This window comes from Polypterus senegalus, chromosome 17 (genome assembly GCF_016835505.1).
Source record: "Polypterus senegalus isolate Bchr_013 chromosome 17, ASM1683550v1, whole genome shotgun sequence".
In the NCBI taxonomy this organism is placed as follows: Eukaryota; Metazoa; Chordata; class Cladistia; order Polypteriformes; family Polypteridae; genus Polypterus; species Polypterus senegalus.
Genome location: NC_053170.1, coordinates 84,287,002 through 84,307,033, shown reverse-complemented (window position 1 = coordinate 84,307,033; position 20,032 = coordinate 84,287,002). Strand labels below are relative to the sequence as shown.

At 39.1% G+C, this 20,032-nt stretch overlaps 1 protein-coding gene across 1 annotated transcript in view; it reads left to right on the top strand.

Moving 5' to 3' along the window:
• Positions 1-14,892, top strand: part of adap2 (ArfGAP with dual PH domains 2) — a 61,676-nt gene extending 46,784 nt beyond the window's left edge. The window contains exons 7-11 of the mRNA XM_039740274.1: positions 2,971-3,054; positions 5,537-5,599; positions 6,001-6,078; positions 12,172-12,400; positions 13,506-14,892. Coding sequence (XP_039596208.1) covers positions 2,971-3,054; positions 5,537-5,599; positions 6,001-6,078; positions 12,172-12,400; positions 13,506-13,534 — 483 coding nt within the window. The 3' untranslated portion in view covers positions 13,535-14,892. The remainder of the gene's footprint in view (positions 1-2,970; positions 3,055-5,536; positions 5,600-6,000; positions 6,079-12,171; positions 12,401-13,505) is intronic.
• The last annotated feature ends 5,140 nt before the right edge of the window (positions 14,893-20,032 follow it).

Sequence of the window (20,032 nt, the reverse complement as noted above, 5' to 3'; positions counted from 1 at the left end):
TATAGATATAGATATAGATAGATAGATATAGATATATATATATATATATACAGTATAGTATATATATATAGAGAGAGAGAGAATGAATATTTCTGGGATCCGTTTTATCTTTGGTTTGGACTGGAGTCTCATTTCTGTCTTTCTAGTGATTCAGTACTACTCACAATAGAAATGATTTATTGAATATACGAAATGTAATTAATTTTCAAAATAATTTCTTTCATGTCCTCTCTTCCTACCAGTCCTTGCCAGGTTTATGGGTATACAGTACATTCACACTAATCCCATTCAGCTTCTTAAGGTGCCAGAACATGTCTTGAAAAAAATAGGTGAAAAGCAACAGCAAAGCATTGGTGGGCATCAGGATATAACAGAGCCTAACATTGCAACCAACTACACTCACCCAGACCCAGTGTACAATTGCCACTTAACCTAACATGCACTTCTATGGGGATGCGGTAAGAGTTCCAAGAGAAAAAGTAACTATATGGAAGCGTTGGATTCATACCATCTTTCACACCTCAGTACCTGTACCAAAATGGTACCAAAGCAAAAAAAATCTAACCCCAAACCTGGTTCTCAGCTGCTTTGTTCCTCCCAGCCTGCACACACGTGCACCTTCTTGCCCTGCTGCGCACAAGAGTGACACCTTGCTCTGCTGCACTCTTCATGTCAAAACAACAAATGTCCCCTTTAAAGTTTCCAACATACTAATATAAAATCATTGTTTCAAAAACTGGGTAAGACACGGGACTTGTCTCCTTTGGTGTTTCTAGTAGTGATGTGCAAAGCGATTCTTTTTAGAGATTTGATTTATTTCATTCAGTTCACCAAAATGAATCAAATCTTTGAATCACTGATTTGTTCACTTCAAAAACAGCTATATGCTAGTTTAAAATCTAGAATAGTATCATAACAGTGTAACAACTTTAACCACCAAACAATTTAAAAAGCAAGCAACACAATAAGTAATTCACTAATAATAATAATAATAAACAACAATCTTTTTTATTGAATTGTGGAAAATAAGTAAAATTTCATCAGTAATTAGGAAAAAAAAACAATGATACAAATAGAACCATAGAATAGTGCACACATCATGATAAAACTGTGAGAACGTTGAAGTATGACTACATAAAATTATTTTTAGTTTTGGATTGATCTTCCACTATTTGCTTCTTATATATCTCATCCTTTCTGATGCAGTCTCCCATACATATATCATCAGAGAACTAAACTGCGATTCAGTGTACTGCGAGTCTCTTATCAGTTCAGTACATGAACAGATTCTTTCAGTGAACTAGTTCAGTATATTGTACTGCGAGTCGATTATCTGCAGTTTGTGAACAAACTTGCAGTGGTTCTCCAGATCAGTAGATGGAGCATACTGGTTCATTCAGTCAGTGAGTGTACTGAGATGGTCACTGTCACTCAGTCAGACTGAACTGATCGATGGGAGGAGCTTGTTGTCATCTACCAAGTCACTCATTGGCTAGTTGTCATCATGAACGTTTTGCTGAAACAGTTTATTTCCTGAAGACAGCAGCCACAGCCATTTAAGTGAAGTTAAGACAATAGCTCCGGACTGTCGTGGAATGTTATGCAGGGTGACACAGAAAAATGGGAACTTTTGAAATGCCGAGATGTTGCAATCTTTTGTTGCACCTGCATTGAACAATTTTCCACAACTTCACGAAACCTGGTTTCAGCAGGATGGTGCGACATCGCACACTGCAAGGCAATCAATGGCAGCTGTGCGAGAATTGTTCGGTAACCGTGTCATCTCAAGATTCGGTGATGTTCCCTAGCCCTTAAGATCACCAGATTTGTCCGTTTGTGATTTTTTCTTGTGGGGCTACCTTAAGAGTCGGGTCTGCACGACTCGGCCAAGGACGCTGAATGAATTGAAACAAAGAATTCAAGACGAAATTCGTGGTATCCCAGCTGAGATGTTGCAGCGATCAATGGGGAATCTCAACAGCAGATTGGAAGAATGCATACGTACAGGAGGACGCCATCTACAGGACGTCATTTTCAGACATTGATAATTTGGATTACTGTCTCTTAAAAGGCAAGTTGTAGTGGTTCAATTGCTGTCAATAAATTTTTTTTGTTGGATTTCTTCTATTTTTATTGGGTTTTTCAAAAGTTTCCGTTTTTCTGTGTCACCCTGGTATAAAATGTAGCACGGACTGTGCATGCATTGAAAAGATTTGCTCTTTAATGTCAATGAACCAATTCATTCATTCAGAGACAAAGACAAGTACGAAAGAAGTAGTTTGTTTGTCCATTGCATGTCACTAGCTTGTAGCCCAATAAAATACACAGATTATGTCAAAGCACAGGGTTCCCCCTCAGAGTTCCGATCATGTTGATATATGACAAATCATAAGGTGTCTGTATGCTACAATTTACTTCCGGTACCAAAATGATCGTAGTGCTGGTATAGTACCATTTTAATAAACTGTGTTTTTTGGTACTTTCTTAGTACTCCTGGTATACTGCGATACTGACTACCAATAGTATACAATGTGGAGAGCATGGAAACTCCATATAACAGCACAGTAGTTTTTTGTTGCTGCCTCACAGATTCAGCATTATGGGTTCAAATCCTACACCTACTTATAGTCTGCTTGTGGTGATGCTAATCCTAAAAGAATTGAAGTTGTGTTACTGTGTCTGTAATACTAATAGAACTTGTTTTTCAGGTTTTTTACAGAATATTACAAAAGAAAAGAACAGTTTTTCATGTGTGCCTAAGCTCTGACAATTAAAAGATTTAGGTTTTTGTTAGGGCTTGTTGTCTTTTTCATAAGGAGCCAGTCACAGTTCTGTAATGGCAAAGAGCTCATATCCATTAACCATTAATCTCAATGACATAACTGTCTGTTTGTACTTGTGCGTGTGTTTTTATATATACATTGTTAAAAAAAACATTGACATTTTTTTTTTGCTGTTTCTTTCTATTAGGAAATTGTGCACTGGTACAATGCAATCAGAGCAGTTCGCTTTTCTTATCTGAAAACTGCATTCCCCACTGCCACTGATTTAGAGGTGAGTTTTTCTGAAAGCCGACATTTTATCTAGTTATCAATGCTTGTCAGCAATATGAATTTCAGCATTTACCTTATGAGGAAGGAATACATTTTAAATGCCTTGCATTGTGAACAAGATTGTTGACAGTGCCTTAGCTCTTTTCTGTTTCAAAGAAAAAGGGAGGGATAGACTCTTCTTCAAATAATGAATTCAATATGATCATCAGAAAAAGCACAAGCTTAAATCTGGCACAATTCAAACGAGGAGACCAGTTAAAGAAGAGTAGAAAAAGGAACCTACAGTTCATTGAACTGTAACATAACATCATAAAAATCCTCAATCCATCCATTTTCTAACCCGCTGAATCTGAATACAGGGTCACGGGGGTCTGCTGGAGCCAATCCCAGCCAACACAGGGCACAAGGCAGGAACCAACCCTGGGCAGGGTGCCAACCCACCGCAGGACACACACAAACACACCCACACACCAAGCACACACTAGGGCCAATTTAGAATCGCCAATCCACCTAACCTGCATGTCTTTGGATTGTGGGAGGAAACCGGAGCGCCCGGAGGAAATCCACGCAGACACGGGGAGAACACGCAAACTCCACGCAGGGAGGACCCGGGAAGCGAACCCGGATCTCCTAACTGCGAGGCATCAGCGCTACCTACTTAATCAAATTCAGGATTGCAATGAGAGGCCAGGGCCTATTCCACCAGCACTGGATACACTCAAACAGGGTGCCAGTCCATCACAGAGCTTTAGTTCTGTCTTTATTTAGTGAAGTACTGTGATGGTGTTTACTGTGAAAGTATCATGGCATTGAAGATCACTGGAGTAAGGACATTCACCATGTTAAGTGGCAATTCTCGTCTATGAACTCATAGTTTTATTGTGTTATCTCCCAATGCAGGTGATTTGTCTGCTATTACTGTACATAAGATGTTTCTGAACCAATAAAGACTTAATACAGCTTTTTAAATACTTGTCTGTCAATTCAAAGTTGTGTCTGAATTTAGCAACCTATTTTTAGAAATTGCATAAACATTTTAGCTGCTGCTGTTGAGCTGCATAAAACAGGAAGTGCTTGTGTTATTCTGTGCTGAGGCCAACGGGACCTGCATATAGAAATATAAAAAAAGTGTTACCTCATGCTTAAAAAAAGAAATCTGCCTTAGAAACTCAGCACTCTTTATTATTTAAGTCTGCTATGTAAAGATGCTTGGAGAGCAGTACTGTATTTGTAACCTTTCTTCAGACTTTACACAATGCAAAGTAGTGTAAAGTACATAATAGTACCCTCATCCCCAAAACAGACCTCACAAGGTAAGCACCTTTAGCTCTTCAAAACTTTACAGAGTAAGAAATCCTGCTCTCGAAACGACATGGATACTGCACAGTGAGATTTCTCACTAAGGCCCATATTACATTCTCATTGGAAATCTCTTTATTTTACCTAGAGTTGTCTGTTTTCTCTTTATATTATTGGATGTTCTTGAATTAAATAGATAGATAGATAATGAAGGGAACTATATGATAGATAGATAGATAGATGTGAAGGGCACTATATAATAGATAGATAGATAGATGTGAAAGGCACTATATAATAGATAGATAGATAGATACTTTATTAATCCCAAGGGGAAATTCACATAATCCAGCAGCAGTATACTGATACAAAAAACAATATTAAATTAAAGAGTAATAAAAATGCATGTAAAAAAAGACAATAACTTTGAATAATGTTAGTGTTTACCCCCCCGGGTGGAATTGAAGTGTTGCATAGTGTGGGGTCTCCTCAGTCTGTCAGTGGAGCAGGACGGTGACATCAGTCTGTCTGTCGCTGAAGCTGCTCCTCTGTCTGGAGATGATCCTGTTCAGTGGATGCAGTGGATTCTCCATGACTGACAATGTGAATCGTGACAATTGTGAATCCTAAACTTTTATCTTTACTCTTCTTTGTTTTCTTTGCTTCTAGTGGTCCTGCTATTTCAGTCATATTCATCATGTTACACCTTAACATTATGTTTCCGTTGTAGACTATTTATATAGCCCAGGAGGTTAATAACTGTGAAGTCTAAAATAAAATTCATGAAGTCTTCCCTGCTAGCTATTCTGATTTGTTGAAAAAAATCAATTTGCTAATATAAAATGTACTATTATTATACACTGTAAATGTAAGATGTTTCTTACATAGAACCTGAGAATTAAAAGCATTTTGCAGTTAAACTGGACATGAATTTGGGGATCAGGCTCTTTCTCACAAATGGTTTGCATTGCTGAAGTCTATGCACAAGGACTGAAATTTTCTCACTCTGTGGAGATATATATTTCAAGCATGATTTCTGCAGTTTCAAAATAAGGAGAGGTCTCTGTCTCTGGATAAAGTACATGGCTCCTGAAAGCTGGCTTCATTTAATTAGTTGGACCATTTTAATCTATAACAGCATTTTTTTATTAAGGCTATCTACATGTGTCTCTGTTTTCCTCTGTTAGCTTTTGCCATGGATAACAAGGAACTATTTAAAACAAGGCTACATGGAGAAAACTGGGCCAATGGTATGTCTAAACGTTTACTGTATAATCTTCATTTTCTCTCAATGACTAATTCTTGGCATGTCATCCACAAAGCTAAATCACATGTCTCTTTGATAACAAAGCTACAGGATTTCTGCCAGTATTTAGCTTGGAAATTCCCTAATTAATCAAATTATGATTGTTGACTGACTTATCCATTACTTCCACTATAGCAATCATTTTATTTTTTAAAAATGCCAAGAGCCCCTGCTTTTAAAGAGGAATGTTTCTGCCAAATCCCTGCAGGAGCAGCATAAACTGAACCACCTTAAGATATACAGTACTGTTTATGTTTTATGTTATGTGTTCCAGTGTATTTTGTTTTTTAAATGATGAATTTGTTAGATACTTCAAGAAAAACTGAATAATACTTTATATTTTAGCACAGAGAACCTTTCAAAAAGCGGTGGTTTATCCTTGATTCTCAAGAAAGGAGACTACTGTACTTCAAGTGCCCACTGGTAAGATATGAAGACAGCAACTGAATGGAGCTTTTATAGTTTTAAGTTTTGTATTTAAGTGTCTAGTGTTGCTAGTGATGAATTAATGGGGTTTCATTATTCTGTTTTTATTTTATCAGGTTCAGCTTTTTAAACCATTTGCTATTGGCCATAGCTGGTAGAATATGCCACTTAGAAATGTAGTATGTGCTGTAAATTTCTGAATTTCCCTATGAGATTAATAAAGTTTATCTAATTTAATCTTATAATAATAAATATCTTAGCAACAGAATAAAAAGCAGGGAAATGCTATGCGTGGATGGGAGTCAATTTCCGTAATAAAGATAATAATTGACAGACAGAAATAATTACAACTAATGAGAGAAGACAAGAAAAGAGATATGCATGACCAAGTAGGGTGGCCAGTCTTATGGACTAAGCAACTTACGTGTACTAAGAGACTAAGAAGGGTGAGTGTATGCATGAATTTAGAGTTATAAATGGGAGAAGGTGGAGACAAATGAGCTACTATAACTCTAGTGGACTCATAAGTCCCTGTAAGAGACTGTCCATGCTTCTATGGTGTTTATGGGTATGTATGAGTGTGTATATCTATCTATCTATCTATCTATCTATCTATCTATCTATCTATCTATCTATCTATCTATCTATCTATCTATCTATCTATCTATCTATCTATCTATCTATCTATCTATCTATCTATCTATCTATCTATCTATCTATCTATTAATCTGTGTATATATATATATATATATATATATATATATATATATATATAGTGGATAGATCAGCCCATCTACAGATAGAGATGCAGACCCACAATGTCCAGAACACACACTCTTTATTTTTCTCTTCTCCTACACAGAGCACAGTGCACAAATCACCCCCTATTAGGTTCATTCTCGTCTTTCTTAGTTTCTTTCTCCTCCATTCTTCTTATTCTTCTGCTACCTTCACTCCTCCACACTAAAGCTGTGTCCTCTTCCACCCGACTCCGGCTCTGGCTCGTCTAATGGAGTGAGGCTGCACCTTTTATAATGCCCTGGATGTGCTCCAGGTGCTCCGTGACGATCTTCCGGCGGCACTTCCTGGTGTGGTGGAAGTGCCACATGAGCACCCAGAAGCACTCTGGGTGTGCCTGGAATTTCTGCCGACAGCACTTCCGAGTGTAGCGGAAGTGCTGCAATCCACGGCTCCACAATCCTCGAGGTGCCCCCTGGCGGTGGCCACGTGCCCCAACAGGGTTGAGCTTTTAAGCTCTAATCCTGTGCCCCACATGCAGACCAGGGCAGTTGCCCTGTCATGGTCCAGGGGAGGTATTTACATTCAGTGGCTTTTGTAACATGAGTAATTTGGAGTAGTGTTCTTTGCAACATAACGTGTTAAATGATTTTGAATTGAATTTTTGGAGTTAAGGATATTTTTCTGCACTAATAACATGCTGCCATTTGTTTCATTCACTCACTTTCTGTTACTTTATTTAGTAATATTATATCACACTGCATTTACCCAAGTTGCCTACAATGAACAAATATAAAAAAGTAGAATTTAAAGCTAAAGAATTAAAAATAAATAGCCAATTTTAAGTGGCAAGTTCCTGGTTTAATAAAACATATCCTGTTTGTTTTGGAATTAAGTTTATGACAACTAAATGAAGACGATGAAGTTAATAATTTTATCAACGATTTTTAGTAATGGCTTCTCTCTTCATGGCCACCATTACTGATTGGAGCATTCAGGCAAAATTCTTGCACATTAGGGATGCAGTGGAGCCTGTTAGTAATGGTCTGTGGAAGAAAATAATACAGAAATAAATCCTTTGTGTGTAGCTATTTAACACAGAATAACCAAACAGTGTGTACATATGCATCCTCATAAAGTGAATGAATAGTGCAGAAATTGTGTAGCTATAGATTTTAATAATAAAAAAATATCATTAACAATATGCTAGATATAATTCTCCATTATCTCTGCAAAAATACATTCAGTTTTATGGATGTTTACTCTTGGTAACTTTTTTTAACAAACATGCCAGAGGAGACCTACAATAAAAGTATAAATTGTAGTTGCCATCAAATATTCATGTTATTCACATTAATGAGGGGTCTAATGTTATCACGATGTAATTCATTCTACATTCTTTGGAATCAGGGAGGTGACAGCACACAGAAGGTGGCCTTCAATATTACTGTCAGTTAGCACTGCTCAACCTTATAAGGCACACAGAAGCAAAAAGTATACTTGCATATATAATATGCACATCCAAAAAGGTATCAGAGCACTCAGGGCATAAGTGCTATCTGGGAATGCATGTCCTGTGCTTTTCTTATGAGCATGTCTGATAGTTTTCCCTTGTACACTTGAGAACAAGTTATAAGTAGCCACAAGCCCATAATTTTGCCCTTGGGAATGTGAGCGGTTTTCTAATGAATTCTCCAAAATTCTGAGGGTTTTCCAAATGGACGTATTACCTAACATAGTTTCTCACTGAATATCACCTCTACATTCTTTATCCTTGTCCATTGAATGCCTTGTTCGGCATCTGAAATTAATGAGATTGTAGTCTTCAATTCATTCAAAATACAGTACAGTGTTGCGATCAAATGATAGGTTTGACAAAGCAAATTAATTTATCAATTGATTTCTTTACATGCTTCAATTACTAGTGCGACTTCACATATTTACACTATTTTCTAGTTTTGCCTATTTCTATTCCATTGTAATATTAAGAATATGTTGTTTATCTATTAATGAAGTCGACTATCTGTCAAAGAATATTTAATAGCACAGCCACTGTGGATGATGATGTGTCCATAAGCTGCATTCACTTTAACCATTGATAAACAAAGCAGCAATAATGTAACACACATCAAATGAACAGCTTTCAATGTATCATCCATTATTCTGATTAGATGTTTATGAAATGCGACCCTACGAATAAGGTGTTGGATTTAAAAAGTGAGCCTTGCAGTTCATTCTCTAGGACTGACTCATTGAATGGGCATTTCAGTTAATCTGCTTCAGCTGTAGATAAAATTAAAAAATGTAATGGTTACTCATGATTTGTAAGTTAGTTTGGTTAAAAAGCATTGGCTGAGTAAATATACACTCTCTGGGAAAATTAGTAGGAACATCTGTGCATCTGCTTATTCATGAAAATATCTAATCAGCCAATCGTGTGACAGCACTGCAATGCAAAAACTCATTCATATACAGGTCAAGAGCTTCAATTAATGTCCACGTTAGGAAATGTGATTCCACTGATTTCAACCGTGAAATGATTGTTGGTGCCAGACAGGCTGGTTTGAGTATTTCTGTAACTGCTGATCTCCTGGGATTTTCACAAAAAACAATTTATTGAGTTTAATCAGATTGGTGCAAAAAACATCCAGTGAGTAGCAGTTCTGTGGATAGGGACTGGGCCAGAGTGTGCACCCATTCTTCAGGCGCTGTGAGGCAGCAGCACTAACTACTGTGGCACTCATGAATATATCCACCTATTAGTTTTCTGAAGGGCGGCACGGTGGCGCAGTGGTAGCGCTGCTGCCTCGCAGTTAGGAGACCCGGGTTCGCTTCCCTGCGTGGAGTTTGCGTGTTCTCCCCATGTCTGCGTGGGTTTCCTCCCACAATCCAAAGACATGCAGGTTAGGTGGATTGGCGATTCTAACTTGGCCCTAGTGTGTGCTTGGTGTGTGGGTGTGTTTGTGTGTGTCCTGCGGTGGGTTGGCACCCTGCCCAGGATTGGTTCCTGCCTTGTGCCCTGTGTTGGCTGGGATTGGCTCCAGCAGACCCCCGTGACCCTGTGTTTGGATTCAGCGGGTTAGAAAATGGATGGATGGATAGTTTTCTGAACCCACAATTTTAGGATAATAAAGATCCAAATCCTATTATGTAAATGTCATTTTTTTTTTAACTTACCCAAAACTCAAAACTGTGCCATGCCCCATGTTGGCTTATTTTTAGTTGATAAAATGAATTCAAAGGCAGGTGTTATTTTTCCTTTAGTTGGTCATTTGCAATTTACTAATTTGGGAAATTACTTGTTCTCATTTCTAAAACCTTCAAAGAGACACAGCTCTGTCAAGAAACATATGTTGATTAGTACAATATCTTTAAATGACTAGCCATATTCAGCCAGCAGCCATGAAATTTTAAAGAAATTTAGCATTACAGACTGGAACTCCTGGTAACTTACATGCTTTGCTGTCAGTTCAGTAGTATTGAATATTTCAGGATGACTTATCCAGTGATGCTTATATTGAAGTATTTGTAATTAAGAGTTAAAATCTAATTTACTTGTATGATTTGCCGGCATTTTATTGCTGTTCTAACTGGATGCCCATCTGTTTCGTTTAATGAACACATGCTACTCCAATCAAGCTTTACCGTTTTACTCTTTTGTGTAATGCTCTGTTGTCTTTTTCCATGATCCTTTGACCTTAGAATGTTTCCCACTAGGCAATTTTCTTGTACCTAACAAAAATGCTTCCACTTTTCCAATTTGGACTGCAAGGGTGTTAGTTAGAAAGCAGTAATACTGGCATATTCTTTTCTGTACTTTTACCCTGAACAGCACTTGTGGCACACTGGATCAAGAAACGTTGATTGAAGATGACTCCTTTGATCAGTTACTACTTATCCCCCTACTACAACCCCTGACCCGGCGGTTTCCCTTAGTTAAGCCCATTGCCTCTCATGTGCACGTGTGTGATGCTACATCTATATAGGTTGTAGTATATTGTAAGTCTGGACTTTTGGGGATTCCGTAGTAATAAAGGATTATGGGTATTAGAGAGCTATTAGGAAGTAGAGACTAATAATAAAGCTGTGTAACGTGTACTCTGGGAACGATCTTAGTAAAGGAACTGTTAGTTACTACTTTGAACCTGTGCCCGTCTTCTTCCTTTTATAATGACAATATTATTGCCCATAGATATAACATAGGTGCTGACCCATTGCCCACTCTGCAGGGAAGCATCAAGGAAAAGAACTTAATATGAGCACCTAGAGGAAGCCAGTGTTGTGATGTGAAAAGAGGAGTGACATGTGCTCACCTTGGCTTTTTGAACACCAGACTTGCTGCTGCATTTTGTATCTGTATTAGCTTGGTGATGTATGATAATACTGCTGCCAGCAGAGAGTTGCAGTAGTCCAGATATCCCAACACCAAAGCATGGATCAGGAGTTGTGCTGCATACTCTATCAGATACTCTCTGATCTTGTGGATGATGTATACTGTACAGTGAATCTACAAGATCATGAGATCATGACTGTTGCAGCATGGTCAATGAAGGACAGATGATCACCGATCACCATCCCAAGGCTGTGTACAAATGTAGCAGGTGTTAGCAATAATGAGCTGAGCTAAGCAGAGATGGTGTACTAAATAGCTGGACAGGCTTGGAGAACAAGAATGCCTGTTTTTGCCAAATTGAACTAAAGATGGTGCTCCCTCATCCAGGTTGATATCACAGTGAGACACGCAGAGATTCTAACTGATACAGAGTGGTCCTCTGGAAGGAATGACAGGTACAGCTGTGTATGATCAGCATAACAGTGATAAGAGAAAGCATGGGATTGGATGATAGGTCTTGTGAGGAGGTTGCATGGAGAGAATAGAAGAGGGCCCTGCACCGAACCTTGGAGGACACCCATGCTTATCTGGTGCACCCTTGACATATCTCCTTGCCTGGCAGGATCTGACCAAGTGATAGGACCCAATCCACCAAAGAGCAGTCCTAGTGATGCCAAGATCATATAGGGTGGCAAGGTGGATCTGATGGTTGACTGTGTCAACCACCATGTTATCTTGGGAATAAGCCAGTTGTTATTACAGTTGTACATCTCAAAGCAATAATTGTGCCGCACGTGCTGTTCAGTAATTAAATAACAAAATTAGAATATACAATAAGAGGACATGGTGGATCATAGGAGAAGAATTGCTTGAGACCAAACTAAAAAGTATTTCCAATTAATTCCTTAGTTGTTGTATTAAATAAACATTTAAGATAGGAAATGATAATAGTTTTTTTTCAGTCTAAATAATTTGGTATTGGTGGGGACCATGGCATTTTCACATTACTTGTTTTACAGGATGCAACAGAGAAGGGCTCTGTGTTCATTGGCTCAAAGGAGCACGGCTACGATGTGACAAACAGCCTTCCTAAAGGAGCCAGAGGGAACAAATGGAAGTGTGGAATCACAGTGGTTACACCAGACAGAAAGTTTGTTTTCACGTGTGAAAATGAGCGAGAGCTCAGAGAGTGGATAGAGGTACTAAATGCAGTCATCACTCGCCCAATGTCACCGCAGGATTATACAAGTAATATTTCTTGTTTTTTTTTTTATTATTACTTTATTCTGTACAGTTTGAGTGCTATATTGGATGCACTGGCATCCTGACCAGGATGGAGACAGGTTCCTTGCCACTTGAACAGCTAGGAAATCCTGCCGACTACACCAGCTATGACCAGCAGGGGGCACCACTGTGCCTCTAAACCCAGAGACACAACTACAATGCATTGTCCTGGGCTGAAACAGAAATATTTTATGTTCACAATACCTTTCCAGACCTCCAAATCCTTTTCCACAACAGTAAAATACAGTATGTTATCTCTTTCTGTACCTCCCATGTAGTCTCATCCACTCCCGTCCCTGCCACAGCATTGCACACTGGAAGCACGTCCGAGTCAGGCGGAAGCTCTTCAGAGAGGATCTAACAATCACCCTCAGCTCCCCCTGGTGGCAGGGCTGTTCCATGGGACTACAAATCTTAACCTGCCCTGCTGGTATCCATATGTGAGTTCCACCAGTGGGATACTGCCATTGTGTGGACAAAGAGGAAGACATAACTCCCGAGAGCAGCCACCTTCTGTCTTTCCTAGCAGGCCTCTCATCTGGCAGGGAACTAGCACCCATCCTGATTGGAATGCCAGACCATCCTTGTCCTTCCATTACGGCTTCCTGCCCTGGCAAGGAACCTGTCTCCATCCTGGTTGGGATGCCAATCGATCCGCCATAGTACTCACAATAGCTTTTTTAAGAGAATAAGTCATTGTCTGTCTAAAATGAACATAGGACAAAAGCACATTATACAATTACTGTTTCAGAGATTCATATATTTGGATGCCTCAAAAGCAGATTTTTCATATTGTACATTAATATTTATATTACAGTCAGCTCTATAAATACCAGATTCTTTATTGTTATGTTGAAAGCCACTGTTAACAATCCTATTTTTACAGTATATTGATTTAAAAAACTTGTCTTTATTGATTTTTCTCCATAGCCATAACTTTGCTTAAAGATTCAATGGGGAAGTTGCATTTTCTTATTCACTTTAATGATAATTTAAACATAAAAAGTACAAAGCAGACTTGAACCAGAAATAACTGAGCACAACTGCTGCATTAAATATTGTTTTGCAGCTGAAGCGAATGTCAGACGCCGAAGGTGACAAGAACTTCCAGTGTGGCTGCTGAACAAATGGTGCTTTTTCAATTACAGTTCTGCGTGACAATTATACTTATGTCTCCCTTGACCTCATCTGAGCTCCAGTAAGACGCTGCATTTGACTGCAGAGAACAGGTATTTCTTTGTTGTAAAAGAGACTGGAAATACGTTACGAAACAACATTGGAACTGGAGAAAAGAAACATCTGAGGAATTTGTCGGGGAATTCAATGGAACACTTGGAAAAAGAGTGAAGACTCAAGGCCATGAAAGTAAATAAAAAAAGAAACCTGTTAGAATATCTTTAACACAGAAGCACTTTGACCTGACCGGTAGATCTCACAAAGCCATTGTGATAACAAAAACTGAGCCACCACATCTTGGTCATGACGCTGTACTTTGTGCTTTACATCTGATTTAGTTGGGGCGTGCAGACCCTGAAATAGGCTGCAACGTCACCAAACTATGAATCATTTTGAACAAAGGATTACAGTAAAACAGGAACTTGCTTTGCTGTCATGAAGAATATGTTATTGTGAAGCTGCATTCCACCCCTCCCAGATCACTTCAGAGAAAGTACAGTTGTTGGTGAAAATGAAAAAAAAGGGTTCATGGTTGTGTGATAACTACAGTTGGTCAGCGGGCTTATTGTTAGACAAACAGTTAGAGGCTAAATTATTTTAAATTGTTGAAAAAGACATATATACTTGTACACGTGTACACTCAGGTCAAGAATTACCAATGAATCATGAATGACTGAAGGGACAATAGTGACTTGCCTCCATTAAGGAATGAAGGTATTGCTACATTGCTTCTGAGACAGGTAATTGTATAAGTGCTTCACGGTAAAATGTTACATTTCAGGAAGTTCCTCATTTGATTATGAAGTAGAGAAAGGGATTGCATTTTTAAATGACATTTCCTTTTCTCCTTGATCCCTAAGAAGTTTCTATTAGAATAAAATAATGCCTTTTCATTTTTTTTTTTTTTTTTAAACTCTGTAGGTACTTCAAGTGCCTCGGTAGACTCAATGGTTAATATTAAGCGGTAGCCACATGCATTTAAGGCCGTCTCTTAAACACGCTCACAAGGGCCTCAGTTTATGAAAATGAATTTACTAACACTAACTCATAGGAGTACTAGACTACACTCCTCTGAAATTCAAAATTACTGTAAATTTATTTTCTACTAATCTGATATGTAAGCTGTCATGAACTTCATTTGGAATGAAAACCAGAAGAAACTCTTACTTATTAAGAATTTAATTATTTGTTTGTGTTTGTAGGATTTGTATGAACCAGAGACCCTCATTTGCTTTTATAATGGTGTAAACATTTTCTATTCTTCAGTGTAAATAAATTGTATTTTTTTTGCCTAAAATAAGTTATTAATAATCTTTGTACAGATATTTTGCCTACTGACATATCTGACCTGAGTTTATTCTGTTTTGATTTCACAGTATGCTGACTCTCATCTGCACACCAGTGCGTAAAACTAGTCCATTCAGTCAAAAGAATGTCATCTTATCATACAATACAATACAATACAATTTATTTTTGTGTAGCCCAAAATCACACAAGAAGTGCCGCAATGGGCTTTAACAGGCCCTGCTTCTTGACAGCCCCCCAACCTTGACTCTCTAAGAGGACAAGAAAAAACTCCCCAAAAAAAAACCCTTGTAGGGAAAAAAATGGAAGAAACCTTGGGAGTGGCAGTTCAAAAAGAGACCCCTTTCCAGGTAGGTTGGACGTGCAGTGGGTGTCAAAAAAAAGGGGTCAATACAATACAGTACAATACACAGATCAGAACAAATCCTCAATACAGTATAAAAATAAACATTTTAGAAGTACGGAGTAGAATTTAACAGTAGATGATATCACATAATAAGATTTGGATTTGTTTAGAGTCCCGGAGACCTCATTCATCAAGCTGCCTCCACCTATTAGCCATTCCACAGCTAAAATAGCACTAATCTGATGAAAAGACCCCTCTTTCCCATGATTCCTGCAATCCTCCATCAGGGATGACTTTACCTTAGGCAGGCAAAACAACTTGGCAGGTGGGCCGTGGCACCGAGTGCCACATTTGGGTACCGAGAAGAGAAACAGAATAGGCGAGGGTTAGTATCCAATTCTAACTATCATGTCACTTATGTTTTAGTGCTAATGACTAACAACAGAGATGCAGTCTGTACAGTTAATCAGCAGCTCTAGTCAGGGTGTGATAAACTGAAGTAGTGAGTCTTCAGCAAGGATTTAAAAGTTGAGACCGAAGAGCAGTGTCTGCCATACTTAAGCAGTGCCAGTTAGTTAAGTTAATTATGTTTGGATAATGAGAGGAAACATGGAAAATCCGGTACAAGATATTATTATCACTCCTCTGATGCCTTTAACTAAGGCATCTTACAACATTTGAGATAGAATATGTAGCACAGCGAGGTGAGCTGGCTTGCTCAGACAGTCGGGGGATTTGAATCCACATCTTCAGGGCTTGAGGTTCAAAGACCAAAGCATCAACCATTAAAACACAGTGTCTATACACAAACTGGGCTCATCATTCATTGGCAGTCCAGTGTGCGGCATGGAGAAGCTGCCATCTTGTGACATCCTTACTGGATGAATCTCAAATTAATGTAAGCAGGTTTTAGTGGAATTATTGTCTGTGAAAAAAAGAATTTTTAAATGTCTGTTAATCAAATCAAAACTTTGCAGAAACAAATCACAGTTCTCAAAAGAAAACAGAAAGTAATTAACCCTAGCTAATCAAAGTTGGTTATGAATTGTATAGTGTAATGATTACTAGAGCAAGATGCAGAAGACAGGACGATATGGAAGAAGATGATCCGCTGTGGCAGCTCCTAACAGGAGCAGCTGAAAGAAGAAGAAGAATGATTATACTGTATATTTCATGTTCAATCCATAACTCTTTTCTATTTGGAAGAAGGTGTACATATAAGAAAAGATTATTTCATGCCAAAATATAAGGCTAAGAGCATCATTATATAGGTAACAAGTTGACAGTTATTCAAATATAAGTAGAATTGAGAAAGTATTCAGACCCCTTCACGTTTTTCACATTTCCGTTATGTTGCAGTCTTCTGCTAAATTCATGTAGAATTTGTTTTTACCCTCCTCAGGCTCACTCAATACCCCAGGATGACAAAGTAAAAACAGAATTTTAGAATTTGTTTTAAAAATTTGTTAAAAATAAACACTGAAATATCACATTGACACAAGTATTCAGGCGCTAGGCTCAGTACTTAGTTGACTGTCTCCAACATGGAGTCTTCTTGGGGCTGACGTGACAAGCTTCACACTCCTGGATTTGTGGATTTTCTAACATTCTTCTCTTCAGGTCCTCTCAGTCTCTGTTCAGCTTTCCCTCAACCCTGTCTTGTCTTCCAGTCTCTGGTTCTCAAAAACAACCCCATAGCATGATGCTGCCACCACCACCACCACCACGATACTTCTCCAGTGAAATAATCTTACGCAGGTGATGACAGGTGCCTAATTTCCACGAGGCATGACACTTATGTTGGTCTTGTTAGACCAGAGAATCTCCTTTCTCACAGTTTGAGACCCCTTTTGGTGCATTTTTCCAAAAACTAAGAGGGCTTTCATCCGTCTTTTACTGAGGAAAGGCTTCTTTCTGGCTACTCTGTCATAAATACCTGATCGGTGGTGTTTTGCAGTGATGGTTGCCCTTCTGGAAATTTCTCCCATTTCCACACGGGTTCTGTGGAGCCCAACCAGAGTGGCCATTGAATTCTTGGTCACCTCACTTACCATAGCCCTTCTCCCATGTTTGCTCCATTTGGCTGGATGACCAGCACTAGAAAGAGTTCTAGTCGTTCCAGATGTTTTCCATTTAAGAATGGCGATGGCCACTGTGCTCTCGAGAACCTTCAGTCCCACAGAATATATTTTTTTGTATCTTTCCCTAGATCTGTGCCTCTACACAATCCTGTCTGTTAGCACTTTAGGCAGTTGTTTCAACCTCATGGCTTAGTTTTTGCTCTGGTGCACATTTTCAACTGTGTGGCCTTCTATAGAGAGATGTGTGCCTTTCCTAATCATCTCTAAGCAACTGAGGTGGACTCTCATCAAGGTGTAGAAACAGCTCAACGATGAACAGAATGGGATGCACCTCAGCCAGATTTCAATTGTTGCAGCAAAGGGTCTGAATACTTGTGTCAATGTTATATTTCAGATTTTTATTTTTAATAAGTTTGCAAAAATTTATAAAATTCTGTTTCTGGTTTGTCATTCTGGGTTATTGATTGTTGCTTGATGTGGGGGAAAAATGTAAATGACTTCAGCACAAGGCAGCAATATAGCAAAATGTGAAAACCGTAAAGGGGTCAGAATACTTTTTGAATTCACTGTAATATGATGGGGGGGAAACATAAACGCTCGTAGATCATTACTTTCATAGACTGCAACCAAATTCCTTTTTCCGTTACTGTCTTAATGTTAAATAAGAGGGGCTTTCACTTTATTGTGTCCTTTATTTTGACCAAGTGAACAAACTGTTTGAAACAAAGGCTCTTTTGCTTTCCTTAACTCTTTTCCTGTGGTTTTAATGTGGCCTAATCTTGTATTGAGCTCTTAAATTGGATGTACTGCATAATCTAAAAGCCTAATTGCAGGGTTCGAAGATTATATTCTATAATATTGGTTGACTCTGGATTAGACTTCAAAAATTACATTCCTACTTGTAGATGCGGTTTAGGAATTAAAATCTTTTTATGATATTCAGTGTGCTATACACTTACCTAAAGGATTATTAGGAACACCACACTAATACGGTGTTTGACCCCCTTTCGCCTTCAGAACTGCCTTAATTCTACGTGGCATTGATTCAACAAGGTGCTGAAAGCATTCTTTAGAAATGTTGGCCCATATTGATAGGATAGCATCTTGCAGTTGATGGAGATTTGTGGGATGCACATCCAGGGCACGAAGCTCCCGTTCCACCACATCCCAAAGATGCTCTATTGGGTTGAGATCTGGTGACTGTGGGGGCCATTTTAGTAAAGTGAACTCATTGTCATGTTCAAGAACCCAATTTGAAATGATTCGAGCTTTGTGACATGGTGCATTATCCTGCTGGAAGTAGCCATCAGAGGATGGGTACATGGTGATCATGAAGGGATGGACATGGTCAGAAACAATGCTCAGGTAGCCCGTGGCATTTAAACGATGCCCAATTGGCACTAAGGGGCCAAGAAAACATCCCCCACACCATTATACCACCACCACCAGCCTGCACAGTGGTAACAAGGCATGATGGATCCATGTTCTCATTCTGTTTACGCCAAATTCTGACTCTACCATTTGAATGTCTCAACAGAAATCGAGACTCATCAGACCAGGCAACATTTTTCCAGACTGTCCAATTTTGGTGAGCTCGTGCAAATTGTAGCCTCTTTTTCCTATTTGTAGTGGAGATGAGTGGTACCCGGTGGGGTCTTCTGCTGTTGTAGCCCATCCGCCTCAAGGTTGTGCGTGTTGTGGCTTCACAAATGCTTTGCTGCATACCTCGGTTGTAACGAGTGGTTATTTCAGTCAAAGTTGCTCTTCTATCAGTTTGAATCAGTCGGCCCATTCTCCTCTGACCTCTAGCATCAACAAGGCATTTTCGCCCACAGGACTGCCGCATACTGGATGTTTTTCCCTTTTCACACCATTCTTTGTAAACCCTAGAAATGGTTGTGCGTGAAAATCCCAGTAACTGAGCAGATTGTAAAATACTCCAACAACCATGCCACGCTCAAAATTGCTTAAATCACCTTTCTTTCCCATTCTGACATTCAGTTTGGAGTTCAGGAGATTGTCTTGACCAGGACCACACCCCTAAATGCATTGAAGCAACTGCCATGTGATTGGTTGATTAGATAATTGCATTAATGAGAAATTGAACAGGTGTTCCTAATAATCCTTTAGGTGAGTGTATACTGTACTGTATGTGCAGACTAATTTGTTGAAGGATTTATCATAAAGAGCAGAAGCTATTCTAATGTTCATGGTGTGACAGATAGGGGGCACTATCGCTCCCTTGATCCCTTGTCCAAATCGCCAGACACCGGATAAAAGTCCAAATGTTGACTTTATTAACACAGCACAGTGCACAAAGCACCCTCTCCTCCACAATACTCATTAATTCACTCAAAACAATCACAATAATCAATCCTCCTACGCCCAGACGCGTTGCCCTCCTACCACCCAGCTCAGCTCGCCGTCTGGGAGCCCCCACAATCCTTTTATAGTCCCTGACCCGGAAGTGTTCCAATCCCCAGTCCATGTGATCTTCTGTCACTTCCGGGTCAGATCAAAAGTCCTTTTCTTCACCCTGGAAGCATGTCATTCCCCTTGTCCATGTGACTCGGACGTACTTCCGGGGCGTAGGGTAAATAAACACTGTTCCTCCCTGCAGCGTCTCCTAGAGGCCCCCATGGTATCCAGCAGGGCTGTGTATAAACACTCCAATGTCCATGACGCCCT